The sequence below is a fragment of the Chelonoidis abingdonii genome, chromosome 1 (genome assembly GCF_003597395.2).
Source record: "Chelonoidis abingdonii isolate Lonesome George chromosome 1, CheloAbing_2.0, whole genome shotgun sequence".
In the NCBI taxonomy this organism is placed as follows: Eukaryota; Metazoa; Chordata; order Testudines; family Testudinidae; genus Chelonoidis; species Chelonoidis abingdonii.
In genome coordinates this window covers 83,625,864-83,636,762 of record NC_133769.1, presented here as the reverse complement: position 1 = coordinate 83,636,762, position 10,899 = coordinate 83,625,864, and the positions used below count along the sequence as shown (strand labels likewise).

The window sequence follows — 10,899 nt, the reverse complement described above, 5'->3', positions numbered from 1 at the left end:
TACTTAAGCTCAGTAGCAGTGGCGTATTGACTGCTCTTTGTCTGTGGTTGTGCTTGTCCCAGTCCTACCTTCTGATTGTGATTTTGGCTTTTGACTCTGACATGTGGCCTTGTTCTAGGACCCTGACCTGGCTAGATTCAGCTCTAACTGGCTGGACTGTTGCTCCACGCTTTAGGCAAGACTCCCCTTGACTTGGTTCCTGATAGTAACTTTTAATTGAATCACCACTGGAGGAAAAAGATTTAAATTACAAAATCAAGACTAGCTTTCTAATCTCAGAGTATAGTTTGCTTGTGGAGGCTCGCCAGAGTGTGACACCCACAGGCTGACAGAAGCCAGAGACTCCCTGAGGGAAGGTAGGGGAGCAGGACTACTGTGTTTACTTTATTACCTGGGACTATTGTGGTTGCTTTTCAGACTGGGTTATTATGCTTATTGTTACTACCCAGGATCTGCCTATGGTCTGAATGGGACTACTGAAGTGGACGTGCACCACCACCACCCTCAAAGCATATGACTGTCTACAATAAGCCTCTGTTGGTTTTCCCCCGCTGGAGTCCATGCAGTGGACAAACTTCCTCATGGCTTGACTTTACAAAAAACTAGACAAGCCATTTACAACATACACTTTGCTTCTCTACAGAGGAAAAAGAACACTAAACTATCCAAACTCCTACATGCCACAAGATGCCACAACAGTGGTACCCTTAACTCACCCAACAATATTGTTAATCTATCCAGCAATACTCTTAGCCCGGCAGAGGAATCTGTCCTATCTCAGGGCCTCTCCTTCTGCCCCACCACCTCCATGAATATGATACAATTCTGCAGTGACCTGGAATCCTACTTTCGTCATCTCCGACTCGAGGACTATTTCCACCACACCACTGAACAGCACACTAACCCACAGCAACCTTCCTACCAATGCTACAAGAAGAAGGATTCTGCATGGACTCCTCCTGATGGTCGAAACAACAGACTGGACTTCTACGTAGAGCGCTTCCATCAATGTGCATGGCCTGAAATTGTGGAAAAGCAAGGTATCACTTGCCCCATAACCTCAGCCGTACAGAACACAATACCATTCACAGCCTCAGGAACAATTTTGACACTATAATCAAAAAGGGTGACAAAGGAGGTGCTGTAGTCATCATGAATAAGTTGGAGTAGGAACAAGAGACTGCTAGGCAACTCTCTGACACCACATTATACGGGCCAATACCCTCTGATCCCACTGAGGGTTACCAAAAGAAACTGCACCATTTGCTCAAGAAATTCCCAGAAGCAGCGCAGGAACAAATCTATACAGACACACCCCTAGACCCCAACCAGGGGTATTCTATCTGCTACCCAAGATCCATAAACCTGGGAATCCTGGATGCCCCATCATCTCAGGCATTGGCACCCTGAAAGCAAGATTGTCTGGCTATGTGGACTCTCTCCTCAGGCTCTACGCTACCAGAACTCCTAGCTATCTTCGAGACACCACTGACTTCCTGAGGAAACTACAATCCATTGGTGATCTTCCAGAAAACACCATCCTAGCCATGATGGATGTAAAAGCTCTTTACACCAGCTTTCTACACAAAGATGGACTACAAGGCATCAGGAACAGTATCCCTGATAATGTCACAGCAGACCTAGTGGCTGAATTTTGTGGCTTTGTTCTCACCCACAACTATTTCACTTTGGGGACGTTTTACACTTTTAGGTCAGCAGTACTGCTATGGGTACCTGCATAGCCCCACAGTATGCCAACATTTTTAGGGCTGACTTAGAACAACGCTTCCTCAGCCCTCGTCCCCTAGCGCCCCTACTCTACTTGTGCTACATTGATAACATCTTCATCATCTGGACGAATGGGAAGGAGGCCCTTCAGGTATTCCATCAGGATTTCAACAATTTCCACCCCACCATCAACCTCAGCCTGGACCAATCCACACAAGAGATCCACTTCCAGGACTATACTGTGCAAATAAGTGATGGTCACATAAACACCATCCTATACCAGAAACCTACTGACCTCTATACTTACCTATATGTCTCCAGCTTTCATCCAGACCACATCTCATGATCCATTGTCTACAGCCAAGCCCTAAGATACAACCACATTTGCTCCAATCCCTCAGACAGAGATAAACACCTACAGGAGCTCTATCAAGTGTTCTTAAAACTACAATACCCACCTAGGGACATGAAGAAACAGATTGACAGAGCCAGAATGGTACCCAGAAGTCACCTACTACAGGACAGGCCCAACAAAGAAAATAACAGAAAGCCACTAGCCATCACCTACAGCCCCCAACTTAAACCCATCAAGGATCTACAACCTATCCTGAAGGACGATCCATCACTCTAACAGACATTGGGAAACAGACCAGTCCTCACTTACAGATAGCCCCCGCAACCTGAGGCAAATACTCACCAGCAATCACACACCACACAACAGAATCACTAACCCAGGAACCAATCCCTGCAACAAACCCTGTTGCCAACACTGTCTGCATATTCATTCAAGGGACACCATCATGGGATCTAACCACATCAGCCACACTATGAGGGGCTCATTCACCTGCACATCTACAAATGGGATATAAAGCAGCAGAGAATCCTGTGGCACCTTATAGACTAACAGACGTTTTAGAGCATGAGCTTTTGTGGGTGAATACCCAGTTCGTCAGACGCCCATGAAAGCTCATGCTCCAAAACGTCTGTTAGTCTATAAGGTGCCACAGGATTCTCTGCTGCTTTTACAGATCCAGACTAACACGGCTACCCCTCTGATAAATGGGATATATGCCATCGTGTGCCAGCAATGCCCCATGGCCATGTACATTGGCCAAACTGGACAGTCTCTATGCAAAAGGAAAAATGGCCACAAATCAGACATCAAGAATTGCAACATTCAAAAATCCGTAGGAGAACATTTCAGTCTCCCTGGACACTCAATAACAGACTTAAAAGTGGCCATTCTTCAACAAAAAAACTTTTAAAACAGACTTCAATGAGAAACTGCAGAACTGGAATTAATTTGAAAACCTGACACCATCAAATTAGGCCTGAATAAAGACTGGGAGTGGCTGGGTCACTACAAAAAGTAATTTTTTCTCTGTTGCTGCTCACACCTTCTTGTCAACTGTTGGGAATAGACCACATCCACTCTGATTGAATTGGCCTCATTAGCACTGACCCCCGACATGATAAGGCAACTCCCATCTATTCACGTGCTGTATATTTATACCTGCCTACTGTATTTTTCACTCCAATCATCTGATGAAGTGGGTTATAATCCACAAAAGCTTATGCCCAAATAAATTTGTTAGTCTCTAAGGTGCCACAAGGACTCCTCATTGTTTTTGTCACACCATGTTACAGCTTGGCCCTGTACCACACTGTATGGTCACCAGTACTGTTGAAAGTGGACTCAATAGCTGGATGCCATAATGGTTTCAAGTCAATGGGGGTCCGTGCAGAGTTTAGTCACAGTTTCTAGTTCTGGGTCTCTAGCACACCCAGGCTCAGATTTTGTTTGAGCTTTTCTTTGGGATGCAGGGCACTGCTGCCCTAGACTCTAAAGCCAGTGTGTGAAACATTCCAAGCTCCTCACAGCTGCATCTTCTGCCCTGGAGCTCCACTTAGCTGTGGGTGCTCCAGGCTTCTAGTTTAATCCCTTTGGGGACAATGTGGTGGGAAAGCAAAGAACATAGGCTTAACAAAGGAATTTCTTAAGCACAGAAATTTCTCTTAATGTACTTAAGAATTAAGTTTTTTGAAAACAAAAGTCCTGACATGCACCCTCCCCTAGTCTGCTTTCAACCATTCTTGTGGATCTAAGGTTTGTCAGTGCTTCAGGCTAGGCAGAGTCTCAACCTTTCCTGTAAATCCTTTGTGTGTGTGTAGTGATCCTCAGCCCCCTGCACAGAGCAAAATTCTGCTCTTGAGGAGAGTCTCCGCTCCGTAACATGTGACCAACCTGAGATGCTCCAGGTCTCCCCCACTCATGCTTGCTTCACCCCATGTGGGCTCTGTTTAGAAAGTATTATGTGGAGATGTGTTTGTATTTGAAACCCAGTCAAAGTGAGGACACTAGATTGCAATATAGAACTCTAGATGATAGTTCTTAAGTGAGGTGTCATGCATGCTTCCCAAGTAGGGCAGCTGTCTGTAATGCAATACAATAGATTGTCTTTGTGCATGCCAAGGCTTGTGCAGTCACAATGTTCAATATTTCCACACAGAACAAGATAGAGTTAAAAAACAATGCAGACATATTGCATTGTCACATTTTTAAAAACTTCTTTCAATATAACATTTTTTCAGAAAACAAAGTAATTCACATTTGGCAGGAGATGTCTGTTAATAAAAAGACTTTTCGAGTTAAAAAAGAATTAGATTCAGTTTCCAGTCCCGCTCCAGTCCCAGCAAAGATTATGGGACGTGAGGTCCATATGTGCCATTTTCACCACTTTTTCCTTCTATTAATACTTCCCTATAATACCTCAAATTAGTGGTGTGAGAATTAATGGAAGATGCTTTCAAATCCTCAAATGGAAAGGACTATAGAAGTGCAAAGTATTTATTTTTAAATGTCACTTTTCTTAAAGCAAAGGATTAGTGTTGGTTTTAGTTTTCTGCACGGTCATTTGTGGAGAAGGGATTTTATTCATACTACAATTATGTTTTTGGAAGATTGAAGCCCAAAAGAACTACCTACATTCACATTTTAAAGAGATGAGGATTAAAAGTAAGGGTTGTCAAATTAACTTGAAAGTACCTCCTTTGAAAAGGACTGGGGCAGTATTCTGTCACTTGAGAGTTCCACTATGGAGAAAACAAACTCTAAAGAGACAGTTTTCATAGTGCTGTCGTGTGTCTGAACACATCATCATTATTTATGGTCAGATCTTTACAAATGCCATGTGCACTGACAGCACTAATAATATACAGTGATTCAGGAACAATCTTATAAACAACTGTCAGTTTTACAGAAATAAAGGAAAGCCCCGTTTGTTTGCTTTTTATGGTCTGCTGTATAGTACAATTGTGGGAACCCATTTATTACAATTTTTCCCACACAACCTCCCCAGGAAATAGCAATATGAAATCCTGTACCTGTGGCTGTACAGAAATAGAATCTAGTGCCTTATTTTAATTTAAAAATTTAGGCCAGCACATTTACTGTAAAATAAACAAAATTGTCAAGTAGCATAACAGTAGTTCCAATTATATCTGTCCATAATAGAAGATCTGGGGAAAGGTGCCCACACCAATGCATAAATCCTTATTATTCACACAGAGAATAATGAGATAAATCATTCGCTTCACTGGGTGTTCTTTAAAAGGCATTAGATAGGGTGAACAGTTAAACATAATGTATTTGACGTGGGCTCACTGATAAGGACTTTCACAAAGCACTGCTGTTCAGACACTGAAAGATCATTCTCCACCTGTAATGTTTAATATAATGTGCAAAAAGTAAGAAAATATTTATAGAACTTCACAAAAGATCCATCAACATACTGGCACTAAGTGTATACAATCCACAGAGCAGATTGCAAAAAACACAAGGCCTAGCCAAATCCTGGAGGCACTAATGTAGATTCCTTATGATTCTGTAGATTGTCTCCTGAAACTACAGAAGTGCTTGCTGCAGTTGCCGTTGGATGATATCTAACAAAATCTGGCAAACTACTTATAATGTATTCAGTGTGACTTATCAATGTAAGGTTTCTACAGCTTCCTAAGACATTCAGAGTGATCCCCACAGATCCCAGCTTTTCTCATCATTTAACTAAGAAAGAAAACCAAATGGTACCCCTCTGGCTAAAATGACACTGTATATGCATGAAAACAACAAGGAGTCCAGTGGCACCTTAAAGACTAACAGATTTATTTGGGCATAAGCTTTCATGAGTAAAAAAATGGGTTTTTTTACCCACAAAAACTTATGCCCAAATAAATCTGTTAGTCTTTAAGGTGCCACTGGACTCCTTGTTGTTTTTGTGGATACAGACTAACACAGCTACCCCTCTGATACTTTGTATATATGCATGAACTCATTTGCAAATTGCTTCCTCCTTAAGAGAGACACGGTATGTTAGGCAGCATCTTTCTTTGGACCAACTTTTTTTTTTTTTTTAAATGTTAAAAAAAATTATTAGCATTTTTTGTAATGGAACTGCTCATTTTTCAGGAAGGATGATGCCATCATACTTCTGCTGGAGCCAACGCATGGCCTCCTCCTTCCCAATTCTGTGCTTGGCTCCAATGGAGCCAGTTTTGCATTTCTTGTCAGCAATGCTGAAGCCTGGCCTGCCCAGAACCACATAGAAGTCCAGGCCAAAGATGCCAATGCTGGGATCGTATTTAATTCCCAGATCAATGTGCTCCTGGATTCCAAAACCAAAGTTCCCAGTGTCTGAAAAGTTGTTTTTCCTCAACTCATATTCTTGCACCTTCAACCCTTTCTCCAGAATCTCCTCTGCTTTGGCCTCACGAACCATGTAGTGAACAGCAATCTTTTCATTTCTCCTGATTCCAAAGGATCTGACAGTGTATCGAGCCTTTGAGAAGACAGGAGTCTGGCCTGTGAGCTGCTCCAGCACTTTGGCTGCCCGGGTGAGTCTGTCACCACTTTCCCCAACACAAATATTGAGACAGAGTTTGCGGATGCGCAGCTCACACATGGGGTTCTCCTTCTCACCCTGATCTTGCACCATGATGGAGGCGTCGTGATGAGAGACAACTTTGAGCTACGCAGACTCTCCTCAGTCTGGGAAAAGTATTGCGAGTGTCATAGCTAAACACAAGATCAAACAGATAGTTTAGCATAAGTAGTTAGCACATATTCTAAAGGACCATTCAAGATGAAGTGGCCTGTTAACCTCTGGCTGTCAGCCCAGGCAGCAGAGGTTGCAGTCAGCAGGCTCCACAGTCACTCCACGCATGCTGTCAGCCCTCTCCATGTTTCACTTTAGTCCGTGCAAATGCTCTGGTAAGGGTGTGCACAACTGGCAGAGCGAGGGTAGGGTGGACACGAACAGCCGATTTAATTACCGCGGTGGCTGAAGGTCAACCTAAATTAAGTTGCCTTAATTTTTGTAGTGTAGACAAGTCTTATGTAACTTTTCCAGACTTGAGGAAGAGATTCGTGTAGCGTCAAAAGCTTGTCTCTCTCACCACAGAAGTTAGTCCAATGAAGATATTACTCACCCACCTTGTCTCTCTAATATCCTGAGATTGATACAGCTACAACAAAACTTCCTCCTTAAGTCTGTTAGGACCTAATGACCTTAAAAAGAAGTTGGGAGGAATGAAATACAGGTGTAATTTTAGAAAGGAAGTTACTCCTTCCCCGCTCTCCACAGCATAATTCATAAGTCTACACATATGGCACATGGGCCCAATGATGCTCGCAAATACACAGGTGCAGTCCAGGGCTGTCCTTAGGATTTATGGTGCCCTAGGCAGATATTAAACTGGTGCCTCTGTGCCTGTCTTGTCTCTTAGCAACACAAACATAAGCTTACACTACTGGAAAACTTGCCACATGCATGTTGTTAAAACCAATTTAACTTAATTAGCACACTGTAATGCTGATGGACTAGCACTCAGTAGCCTATAGAAACAATTCTGATTTGAAGAATGATGCAAATAATATATTTTTTAAAATTTGTCAACATTTTATTGGAAATTTCTATGCAGAGGTATTGAAACAAGGAAATGGTTTTAATTAAAAACATCTGGCTTTTTTGGCTGCAAAATCAGTAATAAAGTCATCGTATGACAAGATAAAGTGATGTCTTGTTTGATTGAATAGCAAGACCAATCAAGTGTTCCTGACTCCTTGTAGAGCGGAGATTGTTTTTAATGAGCTTTGTTTTGAGAAACTCGCGTTCTCCTGATGCTCCTGTTACAGGAATTGTCAGTAGAATACGAGTGGCAATGTACACTTAGGATATATGTCAACAAATTTGTTGGTATGAGTAAACTGTACAACGCCCATCAATCGATTTGCATTGGCAAACATTGATGACAGTGTACTCAATCTTCAACAGTTCAAGTCCATTTAAATTCAAATGATCGCTGTGCTTCAGGAGGCTCTCTAGGTCAGGGGTCCCCAACGCGGTGATCGTGGGTGCCATGGCACCCACAGGGGCCTCTCAGTGCACCAGCATACTGGCAGCGGACGAGCATCTGCCAAAAAGCACTGAAATTCAGCGGTGACGCCTTGGATGATGCCACTTGCCGCTGATAAGCAACGTCATCCAGAGGCAGCGGCGTTGAAATGCCGCCGAATTTCAGCAGCATTTCGGCGGATGCTCGTCTCACCACCACAGTCCTTCGTCTGGTGACCACCAGATGAAAAAGGTTGGGGATCACTGCTAGGTTCTTGCACTTTGTATAGTTGCTCTTGTTTTCCCTATTTTGTTGAATTTAGTCCTGCTCAGCCGCTACCAACTGAGTGAATGGAACCTCAGGCAACAGCAGGTTGAGTTCTCAGCTGGGGTCTCAGCCACCGGCCTGCTCAGCCCCCTACCAGCCTGGGGTTCCTCGGGGTCCCCAGGCCAGCAGGGGTACTGAGTGGGGCCTGTGGCCAGGACCCCAGGTGGCAATGGGACAGCAGCCCGAACCCAGAGCATGGGGGCATCCATCAAAAATCAAGCTCGCATGTGTCGTAGGTTGCTAACCCCTGCTCTATGTATTAGTAAGGAGATGAGCATATTACAGTTGTTGGAGGGCTCTATTTAGCAGTACAGGGCTATAGGAAAGTCAGTCAATGTTTTTGTTTCTTCTGATGAAAACTGGCCCACCCCTTCCCCATACCAAACTTGTGACAAAAATGTCAACTATTTGGCTAAGATATTGATTTTGGCTAAGATATTGTTTTCGCTAAGATATTGATTTTAAAAAAAATATTGAAATCAATTCAGGATTGTTAGCAGCTTTTTGGCAACAAATTTGTTAAATGACAATCTAATGGCAACGCAGTACTGCTTCATGCTTGGCTCACCCCCCAACTGCTGGTCCAACAGCTGCAGTAGAGAGGAGATAGGTGGAAAACTGCAGGACCTCAAAATCCATTCTTGGGGTGCAGAGTGGCAATAGCAGCAGCAAACCTCAGGTCGATCACATACCAATGGGCACCACTGCCAGCCCAACGGACCATGGTGAAGTTAGCACAGATCTGTTCTCAGGGACCGGACACCATGGAGCCAAGCAGCTCATCCTGCCCTGTGCAGCTCCCCCGGACGAGATGGATCACTGCCAGCCTGGGGAGAGACGTGTCCCCAAGCTAGGGTGACCAGATCCAGATGTCCTGTTTTATAGGGCCGGTCCGATATTTGGGCTGTGTCTTATATAGGCTACCAATTACCTCACCTACGGTGACCAAGACAGCAAATGTGAAAAACTGGGACGGGGGTGAGGTGAATAGGGTCCTATATAAGAAAAGATCCAAAAATTCAGAACTGTCCCTATATAAAATTCTCCTCTCACCCTATGGGTGTATGTGTCTTCCTCAACCTCGGTCTGTCAGAGGCTGGAGTTTGAGGTTCTGTGCAGTATCTAGCTGTTCCTAGCACTGCACTCTTGTGACAGAGAGCTCTGATCGTTCTTCCTGGGATCTGTTGGAGCCACTCACCCAGCTAGGAGTCACAGCCCCGAGTGCTCCTACCACCACTGGACCACTTGGCCTTCATTTCCACATCCTCTTAGTTCCTCTTTCAGGCCCTGGTTAACTTCTCCAGCTTCTCATATCCTTCTTCCTGATGTTGCTGTCACTTGGCACTGCTATATCTATCACCACCGCTGTCTTCTGCTCCTTGTCTATTACCACTGATGTCTGGTTGATTGGCCAGTACTGCCTGTCCGTCTGGATCTGGAAGTCCCAAGAATCTTAGCCCTGCTTATTCTCCACAACCTTCTGTGGAATCTCCCATCTGGTCTTGGGAGGGTCTAGCCATACGCTGTGCAGATGTTCGGTACACAATGGCAGCCACTTGGTTGTGCCGTTCAGTGTATCTGTTCCTGCCTGCATCTTACATCCTGCCACTATGTTTGGACTGTCTCTTGAGGCCTCTCTGCACAGTCTGCACCTTGGTTCTCTCTAGTGTGGTAGACCCCTGCTTCAATGGATCTGGTGCTCAGTGCCTGTTCCAGTGCTGCATGATCAGTCCTAGTGCTGTTCTTTTAGTCCAGCCCTTTCCAGCCACTGGTAGGATTTCTCAATGTCAGCCACCTCAGCTATCTGTCGATGGTACATCCCATGCAGGTCTTGTCTTGCCATGGCACTTCTTCTGCTTGGTCTTCCTCCCATGTCTGCCTGCTGCTCAGACATTCTCAGCAGCTCATCTTTGGGGCCATCTTACTGATGTACTCCTGGATGTTCCGGGTTTCATCCGGACAGTGGCTTTGACGCTCACACAAGCCCCGCCCTTCTTCCGGCTGGTATCAGTCCTCTGGGTGTGGACTTGGGTGGAAACCTCCGTGCATTGTGAGAGTCTTCTGGTTTCACATGCAGCCCATGTCCTCCTTTGGCAGCTCACTATACGGCAGGTATCTGATGACTGGCAGGGCGTATCCGTTGATGGCTTGGATCTTGTTCTTCCCACTGAGCTGGCTCTTTCAGACCTGTCTTATCCTTGGTGATACTTGGGATGTTTACTGTCTCCTTGCCTCCTCATCGTGGTTTCCATGTGACTGTGGACGCCAAGGTACTTGTCCTGTCTGTATGTCTGCTATGTGCCCGCTGGTAGTTCCACCCATCGTCTGACTACCTTCCTCTCTTCACTACCATCGGCCACACTTCTCCAGTCCGAATGACATCCGATATCCTCACGTAGATCCGCTCAGGTGGATTAGCGAGTCAATGTCTCGTTCAGTCTAGCAACACTTGAT

The 10,899-nt window shown here is 44.7% G+C and overlaps 1 protein-coding gene across 1 annotated transcript; it reads right to left on the bottom strand.

The window, feature by feature from the left end:
• Positions 1-6,152: 6,152 nt before the first annotated feature.
• Positions 6,153-6,727, bottom strand: LOC116837080 (large ribosomal subunit protein uL5-like). Its single transcript, XM_032801235.2, has one exon. It carries the CDS (start codon positions 6,717-6,719, stop codon positions 6,183-6,185), a length of 537 nt encoding a protein of 178 aa, XP_032657126.1. The 5' UTR covers positions 6,720-6,727; the 3' UTR covers positions 6,153-6,182.
• Positions 6,728-10,899: the final 4,172 nt, after the last annotated feature.

Excerpts from the sequence above, each read along its gene's own strand:
- LOC116837080 (XM_032801235.2), bottom strand. The coding sequence starts at position 6,719 with ATGGTGCAAGATCAGGGTGAGAAGGAGAACCCCATGTGTGAGCTGCGC.